This window comes from Talaromyces amestolkiae (assembly GCF_001896365.1).
Source record: "Talaromyces amestolkiae strain CIB chromosome Unknown scaffold16.1, whole genome shotgun sequence".
NCBI classification, from domain to species: domain Eukaryota; kingdom Fungi; phylum Ascomycota; class Eurotiomycetes; order Eurotiales; family Trichocomaceae; genus Talaromyces; species Talaromyces amestolkiae.
Window position 1 is genome coordinate 1 of NW_024468052.1, and position 18,283 is coordinate 18,283.

Below are 18,283 nucleotides of genomic sequence, written 5' to 3' on the forward strand. Positions count from 1 at the left end.
TAGATCGTGTAGACTATTCTGTAAATCTTGGATTATAAGTGCKGCCTCAAACTCCTCCTCAGTCTCGTTATGAAGAGCTTTCTTGAAGCAATTAGCAATTGTTATTGGAGATAATTGATCCCACATATTAGCTGCCCACCGTACAGCACGAAGGATTGTCATTGTAGATAAAGGGTCAATTTCACGGTCAAATTCGTCAATAATATATCGAACCCAGGCTCGCTTCCATAGCGCTTTCCAAGTTCGTATAATCCCTTGATCAAGAGGWTGATATTTTGTTGTTGAATTAGGTGGAAGCCATATAACAGTCGTATGCTTTAAATCCTTTTCAATCTCATCAACAGCAGATTCATGCGCAGAAAAGTTATCCATTAATAGAATCACATTCCGACCAGCCATTTGTTTATCAAACTCACGAAGCCATTNCAGCAGATTCATGCGCAGAAAAGTTATCCATTAATAGAATCACATTCCGACCAGCCATTTGTTTATCAAACTCACGAAGCCATTCCTTAAAGATTTCCCCAGTCATCCATGCCTTCCCATTGTGCCGCCATTGGATACCGAGACTTTGAGGCTCAATATGAGCCTGTGTGAATGGCCGTGGCTTCTTTGACTTGCCGATAATCCAAAGAGGGAGTCGCTCCGAGCCATCCGAATTGCAAGCAAAAAGAATGCTAATTCGTGCCTTATCTTTCTTCCGGCCAGGTAAAGTGCGCGTTGAAAGACTCCGGTCAGGATATAACTTCCAATATAGACCAGATTCATCACAATTAAAGATATCTTGTGGAGAATATGAAGTAAGAAGTCGACGTATCTTAATCATTTGATTTGCCGCGTCTATAGCCAAGCTTGCAGCTTCTCCATGTTGTTTCCGGCTCTTTATATTATTCCGTGTTTGAAATCCATATAACCAGCCATTGCTAAATGATGGTGTAGGGTTATTGGGATAGAGATGTCCCCAATATTGTTGCGCTTTATAACGTATGGCCTCCTGCGAGATAGGAGCCTCGCCTTCAGTATGTTTTATCCAGTCCATAACAGCTTTTTCTAGTTCCGGCCACTGCTCAACACGGCGTCGTTTATCCTTCAATTGATGCTCTTGGAGATCGTCAATAAATGCGTATTTCGGCGATAGGATTCGTGTAATCGAGGTCCGGTCGATCGGGTGCTTGTACGTGTCATTAAACCACTTTGCGAGGTCTTGATGCCTAAGATGTGGATAGATTCGTTTTTGAGCGCGTAGCGCTGCTTTCCACTCGTTGGGAATAGCTTTGCGGCGTTGTTGATGGCGTTGTTGCTCCATATTAGAAAGAATTGAGGTTGGAAATGTGAATATTCTTCTTGGATATAAGCACCTTTGTATGGGGGCTCCAAAAAAATTGTGCTTATAGCTAATATCCAGGTATAACGCACATTTATATGGGGAACGAAAATTTTTCAAATTTTTGGTGCTATAAGTCGGGTTGTGCTACTAGCCGGGGATCTTATATCCAGGGTTTACTGTATTTCATTCTGAAACAGGCCTCGTGTTGGTTCCTGTCAAGTAAAGACATAATTGTTTACCCTTTCGAAAAATGAATGTGTAGTTAGTAAAAAGACACCATGGTCGTCGTCCTCGTGATCCGAATGGCCTCGGGATCGGATAATGCACAAGCTGCCCAAGGCAGCCCCTGCAAGCCACAATCACTGAAAGACTTGCCAACAGATCTGGAAGCTGCAGAGCTACGTCGAAGTGTCTTGACTGTCGATCAGAATATTCTCGCGTAGACAAGAACGACCCATAAGTATGATCAATCAGGAAGTAAGCAAAGAAGGCGATGGAAGGAGGCTTGGCGGGATGTTGGGGGCCTTGTCAATCAGGCTGCCATGTGACGTTACTTTGCCGGCCCGGACGCCGATGCCTCCCGCCTTGGCTGAAAACGAACGAAGAGTCATGATGGCAAGGCCTCTTTCGCTCTCCCTTCCAAAACTCTGCCAACCTCACTCCTAACCACACCACACAACAGCACCCACACAACGCTTAATTCTACTAGAGCACGACTTTGATTACCTCAAAGCTGCCAAAAGACGACTCTGGCATCTATCAGCATACGGATTCTGTGCTAGGCCCGACGATTCGTTCCGCTCAGCGAACCGAGTCACCAGATTGCGGGGATCTCAGTTCACGATATTCCTCATACACCCTCTTCGGCGTCGGACTTTCGCAAATTAACATATTCGCAGCATCATATTTAGTCTTTTTGTCTAAAGGAGTCCTTGCCGACCGATTAGTCTCGAATTCGTCTCGTGACGCGTCTCCTACTCAAAGAACGCCGTTTCGTTGCATTCCACAAAGATTGCTCTTCCCGATCGTTTGAAGAACAACCCGTGACTTATCAACGACAATTACAACTACAACACTCAAAACATAACACGAATCAAAAAGGCACTGTAGCCGGATTCGTGGACAACGGCCCATATTCTCGCACACTACCTTTACTCAAATCTCCAATATTGATATGTATCTGACTCATTCGAAGGCTGGCGTCTTGCCGGTTGTTTAAGTCACTGTTCCTCTACACCTCCCACCATGGACTTCACACGTGCTATTCGTGGCCGGAGCCCCTCTATTTTCGATCTCACACACAGTCAAATCGCATTCGAGCAATCTTCAGGCCATAACGGACTCATTCTCAACAATTTTGGCTTTGAAGGCCCTCATTCTACTTTCTTGCAACAACCTCACATCTGAAATCGGGGTTCCTGACTCTAGGTTCGAAACAAAAGACGCTTGTCAAAATGGAAGCCCTTGTGAAACATCATCCTCTGTGGAATTCTCTTCCAACCACTTTCCCGCGATCGCAGACTGCTTCCTCTCTTCGCGACAGCTCTTGCCCTTCCGACGACGTCTCCGACATTTCCTTGGGTACGATTAATACGGCCCTCACGAACATATCAACTACGTTGCCCGATTTCGGGATACCAATACCACACACTCCTAAGCAGCATTTTAAGTTTCAAAACTCGGCCCACAACCTCAGTGGTACAGACTTTGGCTACGAATCAGACGACTCTAGAGTAGAGGCTGCCGAGCATGTGGAGTTTAGTGAGCGTGCCTTTCAATATCCAGAAGATGCGCTGCAAGGCGATGAAATATTTGCATTTGAGGATTATTCCTACGACCACTTCGAAAATGCAACTTCGCCATATGATCCCTGTGACAGCGCTTCTGAATTCGACGACTTCGAAGACTTTGATGACATTGACGAAGCGCTTGACGGGTACGCCAACGATCTGCAATTCGATGATTCGCATATTGCGTTCGAGAATTTCGTGCGCTTTGACGCCGATGTCTCCTACATCGACGCCGTTGAGCTTCCTGATGAAGAAATCAACGACGAAATTGAAGAAGCACCTCAGATGACACTCCATGAGATGATGCTACTTACGGATAGACACCGGGGGTTAGCTGCTCATGACAATCAAGACACCGACGAGGACTCTGTCAATGAAGAGACGTCTATTGCGAATGTGATTATTGAAGAGCTTGCGAAAGATTATCCTCGCGACATGTTAGAAGTTGATAGACAGCTTTTTATCGCCTTCGTCAACGGTATCCATGGAGACACGAGAAGAAAGTATCAGTCGTGTCTTCATGATCGTGTACAGGGCTTCCGAGAAGGTCGCTTCTTGTCGCCTTTTTTTGAAGGTGAAACAGACTCGGCAGGCTGTTTTCTTCTAGACGAAGCACTCAAGCATGTTATTGGCATGTTCCGTCATATTGTCTTGCGCGAGGAATTTGATGAGCTGGTTCGCCTCGCCCAGGCTTCGCGAATGCAAGAAAAAATGCCTACATCGTTGCAGATGCAGCCGTCCACTTTCCTAAACAGAGTCGAAGGCCTCTTGTCCGAGCGCTTACTAGACGGTATTGCTAGCATCGGCAAGGATGAACTCAGCTTCTTCGCGGACGGCGTCGTCTACGCGCTGGAACATCCGAAAATATACATGTACGATGCTTCAGCTATTCCATCACCTAAAGAGGAATTTGCTAGGAGACTTGAAAAAGATGAAGCGATCGAGGAAACGAACCAGCAACTGTCAATGGTGTAGACTGATTCACTTGATTGAATCATCGCACAATACTGAAAAGAGAAGGGGACGGTAGTGGCTGGCTCCGGTGACCAGCAAACAGATATCCTACGATTCAGCGATTATCAGCATGCCTGTACATCGGCTGAGCGATACAAAAGTTACGTGGATAAACATGGCATAGAGCAAATTTCATTGATGTATTTAGCAATTATTATTGACTTTGTTATTCTTGCTATCAATTCATGCATTCTAGATCTGCATTCGTACCATAACCATGTACGTTAGCCAGAAGAGTACGTAGTCATTTACTCTGGTACTACCTACTATCACTTTCTAGTCCTGTAACTACTTAGGTATGAGCATCACGGTGTCGCATTGCTTGGCAGATCATCCACCTCGCCCGCACATAGCTTCTCGTTCTACACAGTTGATCGCTTGGTCACGTCCGAGTCTGATGCCCACAGAGAACTCTCGAGAGCCGGAAGAACAGTAGGCAGTAAAACAGCACACAGCAACCTTAACTATGTACTTAGTGGCAAACAGAAACATCCGAGGCACGATTCTCACATTTCAGCATTGGACGAAAAGTCCTTCCCCTCCCCACGGGGACAAGTCAGTACTGAATTGTTGTTCGTGCATTCAGTCTCGATACTCGGTTGGAGAACCTCTTCAATAGTTAATTTAAAAGCGTCGGTCGCTGTGGCTTTGGCACGTCCGTGCCGACTAGATCTTCACAATCAAATACTAGAAACAAAGCTTACTTAAAACTCAATTGGATAGTGTCCGCGACCATCGTTATAAAGGGTACAGAACCCGTGGTTCCGGAGCCCCAGGCGCTTTGAGAGTGTGACCAATGGGAAGGTTTCTGGTTGAATATCAGTATCCAGCCGAGTGGACGTTGACTGTTGTCTACTCGTAGTAGTATTCTGTCTAGTCTTGGCTCGATGATCAGGTTTTTCTGAGTTGAACGGTCTGGAATTTTGACGGGATGATCGACATGCTGTGCGATCTCCACTTCATCTTACCGGCTTTGGTTGGAGGAGTACGTACTACGTACGCCCTTGGGACGGTGGTAGATCACCCAGTAAGACGGGAGGAAGTGAGTTGCTCTCTAGTCTGAGATGCACGTATGCATATGCACAACTGCTATCACATCCAATTCAACATCCCAATTAATCACAACTCACCCTCCCCGATCCAAAACCCTTGTCTCTAAATCGTCTGGGAATCATGAAACAGGGTCTGATGAATGATGAGCCGCTATGCCGCGTCTTGTGGATCACAACGCTGTCAGGTCCCTCGCCAACAGCCAGACTATCGACGTATCTCCATCAATAAGACCCCTAATATAGATGCCATGCCGAATAGGATATATAGCCGTTGAAAATTATACCCAAGAACTTTACCGAACGGGAATCAGCATCAGTGGATCTGTCCTGTCAATTGATGGTGAAACATGTTTGAGTCTTGCCCTGTCAAGTTCATAGCTTCAGGCCATATAATTTCGGTACAATCTTGTGGATTTTGTGTGTGTGGATCTCAAGTTTGCAGTTTTGTTGGGTTCAGGATTAAGCTCATGTCAATTTCTCAACCCGCACATTGAAATGACGATKTCCGCCAGACGTTTCAAATCAGTACTTAGACGCCGTTGGATGGATAAGCTAGGTCTTTGCCGATGCCGTGCGGGGGACCGCGGCAGGTTTGAAGCTCGTTTCGAGGCAGGAGTGCTCGGAGAATTCCTGTGATCTGCACTTTAAGAAGAAGAAAAGAAAAAGATGGCTGGGCAACTAACAACTTCCAAGGTTGGGGTTGATATAGATTTAGTGGAATGAGTTTTGCGGTCCGGCCCTTATTCAGGGGTACAGAGGTTTGGACTCCATGACCGGCGTTTGGAATGCTTCACGCAGGTGTTTCAAGGTACCACGTACACATCACTACAACAAAAATAATTCCTCTCGAAACTGGATTCATGACAGAAACAAGTGTGTGGTTCATGTTGTGCGCCTGGACAAAGCTACGGATTGCCCGGCTAGGGTGGGCGAGCCACCACTAACTAATACCTCATTCGAGTCAGACATGAACCGTTGCACAGAGTACGACCCTCCAATGACTTTTCGAACTGAGTCTTCGGCGAGTCTCTCATCTCTTCACTTCTACGTACTCCATATTAGATAGTACCCGTAATAGGGGGTAGGTTTGAGTCCCCACAATTCTGTATTTTGTACGATGACTCGAGATACTGAAGCTTCAGCCACGATACAAGTTTTGCAGCTTCGGAGGCGTCTACTATTTTATTGTCGGTACTACTAGTACCAGACTACATCGCATAATTCCGCATGAATCGTGGTACCAGAAGCGAGATGAGATACGTTAGTAGGGCGGGTGTTTTAGATGATTTTGGGTTTCTTCTTCCATCGTTGTGCCGTTATGGCGGAGTACTGCCTGATTCAGACAAGGCGGCCTTCCACGTGTGTCGCAGTCGATCCGTACATCATTTACTGACTGACGTTAGTACGTAGTTAGTTATTTGGGCAGTGGGTTTGCAGTGCCAAGAGCTTCGGCTATTAATCGTTGTCCAAGAATTGCGTTGTCGTATCATGTCTGATTGTCCGATCTCATTGCATTGCAGGGGACCCCAATTCGGACAAACACATTACATAAGTAGTAAGCTGATTCGTTTGACGAATTGCCTCAAGCTGCACCCGTGAGCTGATCCAGCTGAAAATATAGAACAATGAAACGAGTGATGCCTGTCTTTGTGTGATGATGGTGCATAGCATACACACGGAGCCCATGGCACGGCGGATCAGCTTCTTCCCAGGTCATCGCCATCATCATCATCATTCATTAGCTAGTCGTACTGCCTACAGTACTATGTAGCTATCGGCAAACTAACAATGCAGCGCTGGAACACTATGTACTTTGTAATAGATAGTAAGTACCAGAGAGAACTTCATCATTTCTGTACGTTTACCCTTTGCGGCAATTTGTGGGGCTGCACGAGACGACTAGTACATACTGTGGACTGCTGGAGTGTGGTTGGCCCCACCATCGCCAGTCCGGAACAGATTCTATTGGCCACCGGCAGTTTTCCTTCCACAAAGGCAGTCCCAAAGAGGCTAGAGCCACCGAAGACGAGATCAGGCTTCCATCGCCAATTCTTACTGCTCTGTAGTATGTACTCCTTGCTAATGCATGATATTACTCACTACTCCCACTTAGTAGCACAACTAGCTTAGTCTGGCTCTGATATATGGGGCCAAACGAGGATGAAGAAACACCGTCCGTGTACAGAGTACTCCCTACTAACTGTATGACAGTTATCTCGCCTCGCGATCACAACCCTAAAGTCTGAAGTCTGAGGTCTGAAGTCGGCGGACCAAAATTGAGCCTTCTCGGACGGAACCATAGGACTCCTTTATCCTTGCGGAGCCACACATTAGCCACGGGCTCCAGAAATGATAGACTTAAGTGGGCCGATCAGTGGGTCGGTCAAGACTTAAACCGCCGCTTCAGTTCTGATTCTCAGGGACAGACAATCACGACGAGTAACTAACTAGTATTACATACCTAGCACTAGCAGTATGGAGTACGTACGTAGTAGGGAAATAAACCAAGCTTAAGCAGCAAATAGTCTGGATTCTTCCGTGGAACCGCGCACGGAAGCACAGTACCACGCTGGTTTCCGGAGTACGCTGCACTGACTGGTCTTAGTCTTACAGAGCGGGCGGCCTCTTTCCTAGTGTCCACCTGTAGCTTAGCCACCACACTCTATTATCCAGTCTCCTGAACCGTACGAGATAATCCCTTTTTCTTTTTTTCTCCCACGACACCGCCGGCTGACCTTGGCCAGCGTCCTGTTGATATCTTCGTCTCTTGTATATTGTCTATTCCCTATATTTATATATTCAGTTCGTTCTTTTGATGTATACTAATTTCGGGATGCTGGAAAGCCTGTGTGCTCAAGGTACGTAATTTGGTTGAATTGTCACACCGATATTCTTACCATTCGATTCATTCCACCCCAAATGGCTCATAGCACGGATCTGGATGTACCCAATTCTCGTCTCATATCGAACAGCCTACAATGCACAGATAAGACTGACTTTGATTCAACAGCGTAATTGTGATTGAGTGGACGATGACTACTCAGTGTCCGTTCGTTTTATAATTATACGTCCTTCCGTCTATATACCCGATTTCGCTCATTCGTTTATTATCACATAATCCCGATCAACTTGACAGCCACAATGCGGAGCCCTTCAGAGTACGGGGATATGAGTCCCCTAACACGCTCGCGGAGTGTGAGTATCTCTAGCGATGCTCCTGCAAAACCTATGCTGTCATCCCCACCGCCTGTCGATCCTAGCCCAGCGTTCATTGCTGCCTCGTCTGCCTCCCAGATCATCAGCGTCGATATGGAACAAAACGAAGTCATCCCCCATGACGGAGAAGAAGGATGCATCAATTCCAACAGTCTTGTTCTTTTGAACGGCTTCCTCGACTATTTGCTTTTCAGTTTTTTGGCATCGGCCAAATCAACACAATTGAGCGCCCTCCGTCCCGCCATCGCCGACGTACTGAAGCCACGATTGGCGAAGGAGGTGGTAGCCGCTGCCGATGAAGAGCTTGGTGAATATATGGGCGATGGCGAAGAAGATGAACTGCAAGAATTCCGAGGCGGCCGCGCTCCACACGGCGAATTCGATCTAGTCAGAGCATGGAAACTGGCTCGTCTGAGATGCATGGTCTACACTAGACTCGGTGACCTAGAAGAAGAGGAGGAAGATGAATATATCGCTAGAGAAGGCTTGGATGAGACCGGCGGCGCACCAAGACGGTTCTCTGGTCATGCCGGAAATATCACACCAGCTGCTGCGATTTTCCTGACTTCAATTATCGAGTATCTCGGAGAGCATGCGCTAGTCATTGCGGGTGAAAATGCTCGCAACAGGGTGTTTTCAGCGGCAAGACTCGCTTCTAAATTGCCAAATGCCGAAAGAACCAGCCAGAAGATGATTGTCGAGGAGGGCGACATGGAAAAATTAGCTCTAAACACCACACTGGGTCGGCTGTGGAGAACTTGGAAAAAAGGAATCCGCACGCCAACGCTGTCTAGATCTTTCTCCAGAGAGTCGTTCATCAGACGAAGCACTACTCCGAGCAGCAAAAATGGCCTTGCTAATCCGGATGATATGTATGGTCGAGATCCGAGACTGGAGGAGCCCCTGGAAGAGGAAGAGAGCCGACCAAAATCGGTCGAACCTGCAAGTATTGCATTGCCCATCAACGACAATGATATCGATGAAATCGAGGTACCTGGACTGTGGGTAGATGTAGAAGAAGCTGAAACAATGCAAGCTGCCATTGCTCAAATAGTGCGCCCGCGCAGTCTGATTGTCTCTCGTTCCGGATCATTCACTCCCACGTCCCCAGTTGGGGCTGGGACGTGGCCGGCTACCAATTCACCGAAGCATGTTCGATCACAGTCTGTTCCTGTTCAAGTTGAACTTTTCAAACAGGGCGACCGTTCGCCGTCGCGTGAATTGCCATCGTTAGAAACAGTGACCGAACAGGAGCCGACTGAGGCAGTTGTGGCCACGGAGCCTCCATCCAGGGATGCAAAGAACGTAACTTCGACTTCGGATCTAAAAGAAAATTCGAAAGAATCTTCACCAGACAAGTCGGAACCCCTTGCTACCGTCCAGCAAACGGATAGCAGTGAAGATACGACCCAATCCGAGCAGGATCGTCGTGGTTCCGGAGATGAGATTGTTGAAGGGCAAGGAACTTATCAGAGACCCAAACTCAACAATCTTTCCATGCAGAGACCAAAAAGAAAACAATCCAAAGAGACAGCGAAAAAAGAAATTCCCGGTACTTATATGGTTGAGAGCGTCTCCGCAGACTATCGTGACGATCGTCGGCCATCGCCAGCCACGGTGCAAGGGGGTGAAGTGGTTCATGACGTTAGATTTGCTCCGACGCAGCAAAATTCTACCCATGTGGATGATGTGTCTCATGCACAGGTGAAGACACCAACCAGCTCACATGCAATAGCGCCTACCTCTCATCCACGTCAACTCGAAACGGATATACGGACATCACTCGAAGAGAATATTAATATTCCACGCAACTCGTCAACCACCAGTCGATACGCATCTTCCTTGTACACAGAGAGCATCGGAGCTCCTCATTCAACTTCGGACGATAGTGAGGGCAGCGTCTATCGATCGACACCTTCTCGCGCCGCTTCACACGCCGCCTCAATCAGAAGTCAACCTCGTCAGGACGAGCAATCTACTGGTCGTGAGCGGGTTACAGTCCAGCGTGTACATCCACCATCTGCTACATCGCAGTCTTCCATTAAATCCCGTCGATCTACCAGCATCAGCGAGAAGCGACCTCTTACATCGGGTTCAGGAGCATCGAATGTGTCCAACAAGTTAAAGGTTCTCATCGGTCGTCATCCTGGAGAAACCGACGTGCCCTTGCCCGCTCCCCCTCGCAGGTCTTCAGATGCCAGCAGATTTGCTGCAAGTGAGGACGTCGACGAGGCTGCTCTAGACGAGCTTATCAAAAGCGACGAGACGATACGATTCACATTGACCCCTCGCACTATGCGAGAGATTGAAGTAGGTGCTCATCTGTGACTGAGTTTAGACGATGGCTAACATTTGCGCAGCTGCCCGGATCGCCTCGTTGGAATACCGCCCGTAACGACGTTCACAAGGATCGTACTGATACATCTGACCTGGCCACTTTCTTCAGGACTACCGCTCCTCCTGGACAGCCAATTCCCTCGCCGCGTTCGACAACCGAACGAGAACCTCCTGTACCTCGCATGAAGCCCGCTCCTCCTTCATTGGCAGAGACCACAAGATCACATTCGGCAATCGACACCGTTTCTGAGAGATCCAGCCCTACAAGTCTACATTCGACAGCTAGTCCCGTCAGTCGAACCTCAAGTCGGACCAAAGTCGCTATGCAGCAAGCTCGAGAAGCCCGAGTGGGGGGTGATTCCGTCCGGGATTTTGCACAATTCATTCGTGCCACTGGACCCAGAGTAGATGTGGGACCTAATGGCCATGTTCGTGATGGTTCAGGCTCGGTGTTCAGTTCCTCCAGACCTGGCACCGCTCAGTCCTTCTCCTCGCGGACAACAGCCAAGCCCAGAACTTCTAGCTCGCTCAAGAAGAAGGGACCACGGCTTCAAGCCCGTGAACCGGCCGGTCACAATAGCAGCGAAACATCGGACCTCATTGATTTTATTAGAGAAGGCCCTCCGGGCGCATCTACTCATCGCATACCGCGTACGGTCGCCCCCTTCAGGAATACCATGGATTCAGAAGATCTTATATTGATTGAAGCAGCACGTGAAAACGACACTAGAGTCACACCGTCTCTTGCAAGTACAGGCGCCGAATCGACTTCTAGTTCCCGGGCACCCCTTCTTTCACAGTCCGGTCCTTCCGATGCACCGCCTATCCCAAGACGAAAGCGCCGTGGTCCCCGAGACCCGTACGCTATTGACGTTTCTGATGAAGAAGATGAGGAGGAATTCTCGGAACCTGTTGTAGCTCCGAAGCCACCCCGAGCGGAAGAAAGTTTGCTTGACTTTTTGAACTCTGTTCCACCACCAGTCACCCAGAAGGCCCCCGAACCGTTCATTCTTACTTCATACCCAATACCTCCTAAGTCTTCTGGGTCGGGCATCTCCAGCGTTACGAATCGGTTCAGACGCAATACTGTTACCGATAAGAGCCCCACGACCAAGAAGTCAATGCCATCAATGCGATCCGCCAAGACAGTGGCCAAGCCGCAAATAAGCCCACCAATCCCACAGTCAAATGGATTCTCAACAAATAGATCAGGCTACTCGGCCCAACTCAGTCGCGAGCGCGGGCTTGCCTCTCAACCTTCTATGCCTTCTTTAAATGGACCGTCGCGGCAAAGCGAGACTGCGGCCCTCGCAGATTTCTTTAAAAACACCGCTCCACCTCAGCCTATCTCCCGCCCTCCTACAGTCATGTCGGAGGAGAGAAAGGACTCGACCTTTTCCAAGTTCTTCCGCCGCAAGAGGCTGGAGACTTAGCTATTGACACTTATATAATTTCCATCACTTTGCGATTTGCGATCTATATAGCGCTGCAAGTCATTCCCGCTGATATATTTCACAATTTTGATTTCGCTGTCTTTCTTTATACAACTGCCTTTTGCCTTGATTGTACGTCTCCACTGATGATACCTTGTTTCCTTGAAAACTTTTCAACAAATCTTTCGCTCGATTTTTGTTCCCTTCCTTCCGTTCAGAGCCCATTGTTCTATCTTTTAAGGGTATCTTACCTCCCTATTTATAAGAGGAGTATCTTGGGACTCGCCTCTTTCGGCTTTTGAGGCCTAGCTAGCTGTTACATTATGATGTATGTATATAGGAGATGATATTCAATGAAGACAACGATAGTATTTCCAATAATATATTAACTATATCTCTCATCCATATAGCGATAAACTTATCAAACAGAGGAGGGCGGAACAAGGATAATCCGCGGGATCACTACGCCAAGCCAAGCCCCCTTTACTTAGACTATTTCGGGTAACATGTTAGCTTTATGTTTAGCTGGCTTCTCTGACCTTCAAGGACTCACACGATCATCAACGCACAACACGATGATGGCATTCAGTCTCAAGACCATCATTGGTCTTTTGTTTCTATTCGGATTGAGCTCCGCGCTTAAATTCGATCTTACGGCTACATCGTCGTCAAAGAGCGAGCGATGCATTCGCAATTTCGTCTCGAATGGGCAGCTCGTTGTCGTCACGGCGATTGTGTCAGGGACCAAGGGCGATGGTCAGCTTGTTAATATGCATGTATGTTTAACTCTGCTTGGGCAATCGTTGCGACTGTTGCTGTGGCTGGGCTAATAGATTGGGGTTGCAGATCAAAGATGCCATGGGCAATGATTACGGTCGTCCCAAGGACATTGTCGGCGAGACTCGCCAGGCCTTCACGTCGCCTGCAGACACGGCTTTTGACGTCTGTTTTGAGAATACCGTGACCAACACACGCCGTACGCCTTTCCTGACCACACCCGCCTTCGAAGAAGAATGTTGCTAATTGATGACGTGCAGACATGCGAGGCCCCGTCTCCCGCGAAATCGAACTCGACATCGAAATCGGCGCTGACGCCCGCGACTGGTCCAGCATCCAAGCGCAGGAGAAACTAAAACCCGTCGAAACCGACTTGCGCCGCATTGAAGAGGTAGTCGGCGAAATCGTAAATGAGATGGAATACCTGCGCCATCGCGAGCAGAAGCTGCGCGACACGAATGAGTCGACGAATGAGAGAGTTAAGTGGTTCGCATTTGGGACGATGGGTATGTTGATGGGGTTGGGTGCTTGGCAGGTTGTTTATTTGAGGGCTTATTTCAGGTTTGTTTCCCTTTCCTTGCACAAAAACGGGAGGATCATGAATATATGGAATTACTGACGGTGAATAGATCGAAGCATCTCATTTGATGGATAGGAAAAAGAGGGAGTCTGGGTTGGTCTGGAGCGTCGTCTTCTAATGAAAAATGTATTTGTTACGATATACTACTTTGCGAGCATTTATAACCGATTGCGTGCATTCATCCGTTATGTGTTACTAGGTCTTTCTTATCGACTGGAACGAATGAATTGAGTGGAAATGACTGTCTTTAAGCTCTCATGCATTGCAAAGGAACCGATTTGAAAATTCGTTCCCACTACCTAGGTAACAGCTGATACATTAGGTCAACAGGCCCGACAAAGATCCAAAGGCTGTTCGCAAAATCATCTTGTCTACTCCTACAAACAACGCCCCTTCGTCCATCGTCTACCTCGGTACTCAAGGGGCCTAACAATCAACGAGTCTTGCGTCATTCAACACACCTCTCTGAGCCCTCGTGTCCAGACCAGTAGAGCATCTCAAATTCACGAGTTGTAGGACGTTTCGCTAACCGCATCGGCCATTTTTCGACAATCGTGTGCTTCGATTTCATCTTCACGCCAGCGGATTTTCCAAGTTCCTTAAGGCGGTATAGGTTCATGTACCTCTCGAAGGCTGGCTCCGAATCAATCAAAAAGCGGTGAGCGTTCGCAAACGTGTGGAATGCTCCAGTGTGATGCCCAGCACCAAATATCTCCTCTCGATCCATTGGCAGGAGCTGGCGCAAATGTGAGTCGACTCTGGCGTTGGGATATGCTCGGCGAAAAGCATCTCAGCAGTAGCGTCGTGAAACAAGATTATCAACGTCGCTTTTGAGTTTCGCAATGGATCCTGCAGGAGTGGTCCGTAAAGACTCAGGATTCGCTCAGGCCCTAGGTAGTGCCGATCGGCAAGGTTAGCGACCTAATAGACGTTGTTAGGGGCTTGCCATTACTAAATCGAGAATCTCTTGGGAAAAGGACATACCTCGATACGGTCATAGTTTGTCCCCTGTCCAAGCTCCTTGATCAGAGATGGCACTTTCGACGCAGCCATACGGAACGGGAAACAGAAACATCTGCCTTCATAGTACAGATTCTCTCGCAGAACTTTACCAGATACTTTCTGATATGACGAAATAGAAGTCCGTATATGTCGTCTTTGGCAACATGAGGCTCCTCCAGMACCTCGCTGAGCTTCCACCCGTCCATGGGATCGGCAGAGTAGTGCATCAACCATGATCTCTGGCGATACTGGCCATAAAAGAAGCTTCTTGATGCGGAGAGTCCTTAGCTCCAAGTAGACTTTGATTCAGGAAGGGGGGAAGCTTACGGATTAGGAATTATGAAATTGCTGCGTGGTGCGCCAAATGCTAAAAGTACCCCATCTTTCCAAAACTTGACTTTCGCAACTCGCCATGAAGGAGGAAGTCTCAACAATGCTCTGTCTATGAAGTCTTGCTGATTGATAGGAAGGGTCCCTACTTTTCTCAATCGAGCCGCATCCTCGAAAGAGATATTCTGATCTCCTTGGCCACAGGTAAGCAGAGGATCCCAGGTCTTGATATCAAGTCCAGCATTTAGCCTGATTTGCTGGTGTGTCCATGCTGCAAGTAATGATTGCTGGGGGTATATCAACTTTGCGGCTAACATGCTTTTAATGATAGCAGGATGGTATTCTCAATTGAGCGAACGATGGATTCAGGCAGGAACGCAGAGTACCAGAGATGAAGAATCATGTCACTGGCAATGTCAGGGAGGAAATAGAGCGCTATCAGGAGTATCAAAAGGGTTCTGGCCGCCACGATCGTCCAGAGCACTGATATTTAGATAGAGGTGTCCCTGATACTGATCAGGAAGACAGGCGATAGTATTGACATAGTGGTTAGAGTCTTTGGTCGCTATGAAATATTAGCAAGGGGAAATAAAGAACTCTGGGTCGGTAGAAGATACGTACCTGCTAAAAGCAGACGAATGTCTTGGGAGGTGTTGCTGCCTTCATTGTCCGCCAATTGAAGTAGGTCGATTGCAGGTACATTCTCCCATATTTGTTTGAGACCAACTTGCAGGAAGGCATACAGATTCGCGCCATTTGCCATCACGAGACCAGGTGTCGAGCCAACCACAAAGGCAGGTTCACGCTGCTCAACTTCCCATGCTGGTTTCCATGAGGAATTGCGAGGAGGGTTTTTGCAATCCAGCTTGTGGACGGTCTAGTGTGCTTTCTGACGTTCCTTGCTGCAGTACTGTGTCATAGCTCAGCATCGAAGCTTGTTCTTTGATGATTTTGAGTAAGCTTACCAATACCAATCTGCAAGCAGCACAAGCATGAAGTCCCTTCTGGGAGCATGAGTCTTGTGCGTCTCCGTGATGCTGATTAGCACATGTGAAAGGATCCCTCGTGACTCTCGACGCTGCACACGCCTTCTGAAGGTTCTGACCACGAGAAATAGATGAAAGTACAGGGATATGAGGTAGAGGAGGAAAAATTGGAAAGGGATCACTGTGGAGCGAGTATTTTAAGCCCCAGAACTACGTTAACTACATTGAGACAATGTTTTTTGGCAAAAGGAGGGCACAAAAAACGCTTTGGTTTGGTATATGCTCAATTCTAATTAGTCGGTGGTCCGCCTCGTTATCTGTCACATAACACACAAATTGAAGTACATTTGATGTCACATGGACAGGCAACTCTTAGCATCAACATCCCTGGCCAATTTCCACTTGAAATCATAGCCCTAGTACACATACACGAAATTTGGGTTTTGCTTGTCCGTCATGTCCCTAAAGGCAGTGGCATTCTGCGTGAAAGCATCCATTTCTCCACGCTCTCTCAGGATTTCCCGTTCCCGTTCCTTGGCACGATTCTCCCAGATGTACACATATCGCAGTAGGACGAAGATGAGAAGCTCGATACAGTTCGCAACCAGAAGAGAGCCGATACCTAAACGATAGGTTGGAGCTTGGTTGGACTTGTAGAAGAAAGGGCTGGAGATGTTGCCGACACAGACGCCGAACCAGATCATGCCAGAAACGATCATCTTCTTGGATTGTCCAGCTGTGTTGGAGGTGATGATGGAGAGGGACACGACGAACGAGGCTTGATATGAGCCAGTGAGATAGCTAGAGAAATCAGCAACAGAGTCTAGATGGGCTTGACTCAACTTACAAGCAGATCAAGCGGCCAACATAAGCGTTCTTTGGGGCGAGAAGAAAACCGAGACCACCAGCGATGGTTGGGAGCATGAAGATAGCAGCGACCAAGGTTCGGCTGTTCTTAGGAAGGTACTGGTTGCAAATGGCTCCCAGAACAATCCAAATCACTACAATCACACCCTGTGGAATACCGAGCAGTGTGGTGTGCAGAGTATCGAATCCAAGACCCTGAATGACCAAGGTAGAGAAGTTGGAGATTCCACCATTGGGGATATTGCTAACGAAACCTAGGAAAAAATATATCCATGTCTTGTAATCCAGGTAAGCCTCTTTGATCTGATCCCAGTTGATTCTTCGATTCTCGATACCAGTCTGATTCTTTCGGATGCGAGCAATCATCATGAGTTTCTCCTCGTGAGAAAATCCCCAGAAACTGGTAGGTGAGTTGGGCAGTAGGAGGGCTAACACAATACCCCAGGCTGCGCAGACAGCCCCGACGATGATGAACTCATAGCGCCACGACTCAAGAGCTCCCTTGATGTGGCCAATACCGTAACCTTAAGCTCAATTAATATCGACATTAGGAAAAATGCAGAAAGGGGAACAAACCAATTAGGCCACCACCAGCCACACCGATACCATTCCAGAGGTAATAACCTGCAATCCGCCACGGCTGCTCCTCTCGAGTATAATAAGTCGAGACGACAAGCATGAAAGCCGGATCCGCAATAGCTTCAAACGCTCCAGAAAGCACTCGAAGGGCAGCAAGAGTCGCGAAGTTCTTAGATGCAGCCTCGCACATGAGTAGGGCACCCCACATGAAAATATTGCCCGCGAGATACCATGCAGGGGGTAGTCTTTGCATGATCAGATTAGACGGTATCGCCCAGGCGAGCCAGCCGAAGTAGAAGATACTCGATAGCCAGGAATAGTCCGTGCCTTGGAGATGGAGGTCATTTTTGATTCCAAAAATGGCTGCATAAGAGAGGGTCGTTTTGTCTACATACTGTGTACTTCATTAGTAGACTTCGAGAAGCTCCTCCGACATAAAACGTACGTAGAAGAAATAGCAGATTCCGAGAAGAGGGATCAATCGAAAGTCAAGCTTTCGTTTCAATCGCCTTTCTTCTTCCTGATCAATGGCCTCGTCATTGGGGTATTTTTGGATCGCTTCCAGGTATAGTTCCATATGATCCTGGTTGATCATTTCAGCTGACAGGGTTTTGTCGTACTCGCCCTGTGTCGGGTCATCGAGCCTCGCATCTTCAATGCGGGCAACTTCTGCCACGCCTTCTTGCTTGGGATCCATGACCAATAACTTCAGAGATTTGTCAAAAAGGTCAGTATTGTAGTCTGCTCAAGGATAAAATGCAAGGATTGACGGACCGACGCCAAAACCTAGGTCAGCGTTTCGTTTCAGTATTTATAGGACATTCTGCGGCTCTAATAGCTAGGATCTCATCTTCTCCGAGATCGAATCTTTAGACTGCACTGATTCTAGACTCTATGATTGGTGGCATAATCCTGTGCGTGGGGGGACTCTCTCTCTCCGCAGGTATGGATACCCCCATAATCAATAAACCGGGGAATAGCCCTAGCCGTGCC

General features: G+C 47.8%; 6 protein-coding genes across 6 annotated transcripts; 3 read left to right on the forward strand and 3 right to left on the reverse strand.

Annotated features, from left to right (window-relative positions):
- Positions 1-412: 412 nt before the first annotated feature.
- Positions 413-1,306, reverse strand: BHQ10_007541 (uncharacterized protein; the record flags this gene model as incomplete). Its single annotated transcript, XM_040880248.1, has 1 exon — positions 413-1,306. One exon carries the CDS (start codon positions 1,304-1,306, stop codon positions 413-415), a length of 894 nt encoding a protein of 297 aa, XP_040736044.1.
- A 1,475-nt stretch (positions 1,307-2,781) lies between these two features.
- On the forward strand, positions 2,782-4,092 carry BHQ10_007542 (uncharacterized protein; the record flags this gene model as incomplete). The annotated part of the gene is made up of 1 exon (XM_040880249.1): positions 2,782-4,092. One exon carries the CDS (start codon positions 2,782-2,784, stop codon positions 4,090-4,092), a length of 1,311 nt encoding a protein of 436 aa, XP_040736045.1.
- A 4,232-nt stretch (positions 4,093-8,324) lies between these two features.
- On the forward strand, positions 8,325-12,169 carry BHQ10_007543 (uncharacterized protein; the record flags this gene model as incomplete). The annotated part of the gene is made up of 2 exons (XM_040880250.1): positions 8,325-10,709; positions 10,760-12,169. 2 exons carry the CDS (start codon positions 8,325-8,327, stop codon positions 12,167-12,169), a joined length of 3,795 nt encoding a protein of 1,264 aa, XP_040736046.1.
- Positions 12,170-12,744: 575 nt separating this feature from the next.
- On the forward strand, positions 12,745-13,956 carry BHQ10_007544 (uncharacterized protein; the record flags this gene model as incomplete). Its single annotated transcript, XM_040880251.1, has 4 exons — positions 12,745-12,945; positions 13,016-13,145; positions 13,207-13,507; positions 13,857-13,956. 4 exons carry the CDS (start codon positions 12,745-12,747, stop codon positions 13,954-13,956), a joined length of 732 nt encoding a protein of 243 aa, XP_040736047.1.
- A 218-nt stretch (positions 13,957-14,174) lies between these two features.
- Positions 14,175-14,579, reverse strand: BHQ10_007545 (uncharacterized protein; the record flags this gene model as incomplete). Its single annotated transcript, XM_040880252.1, has 2 exons — positions 14,175-14,447; positions 14,511-14,579. 2 exons carry the CDS (start codon positions 14,577-14,579, stop codon positions 14,175-14,177), a joined length of 342 nt encoding a protein of 113 aa, XP_040736048.1.
- Positions 14,580-15,274: 695 nt separating this feature from the next.
- On the reverse strand, positions 15,275-17,987 carry BHQ10_007546 (uncharacterized protein; the record flags this gene model as incomplete). The annotated part of the gene is made up of 8 exons (XM_040880253.1): positions 15,275-15,423; positions 15,480-15,680; positions 15,753-15,760; positions 15,824-15,958; positions 16,274-16,645; positions 16,692-17,235; positions 17,288-17,684; positions 17,736-17,987. The coding sequence occupies 8 exons, from the start codon at positions 17,985-17,987 to the stop codon at positions 15,275-15,277; spliced, it is 2,058 nt and encodes a 685-aa protein (XP_040736049.1).
- Positions 17,988-18,283: the final 296 nt, after the last annotated feature.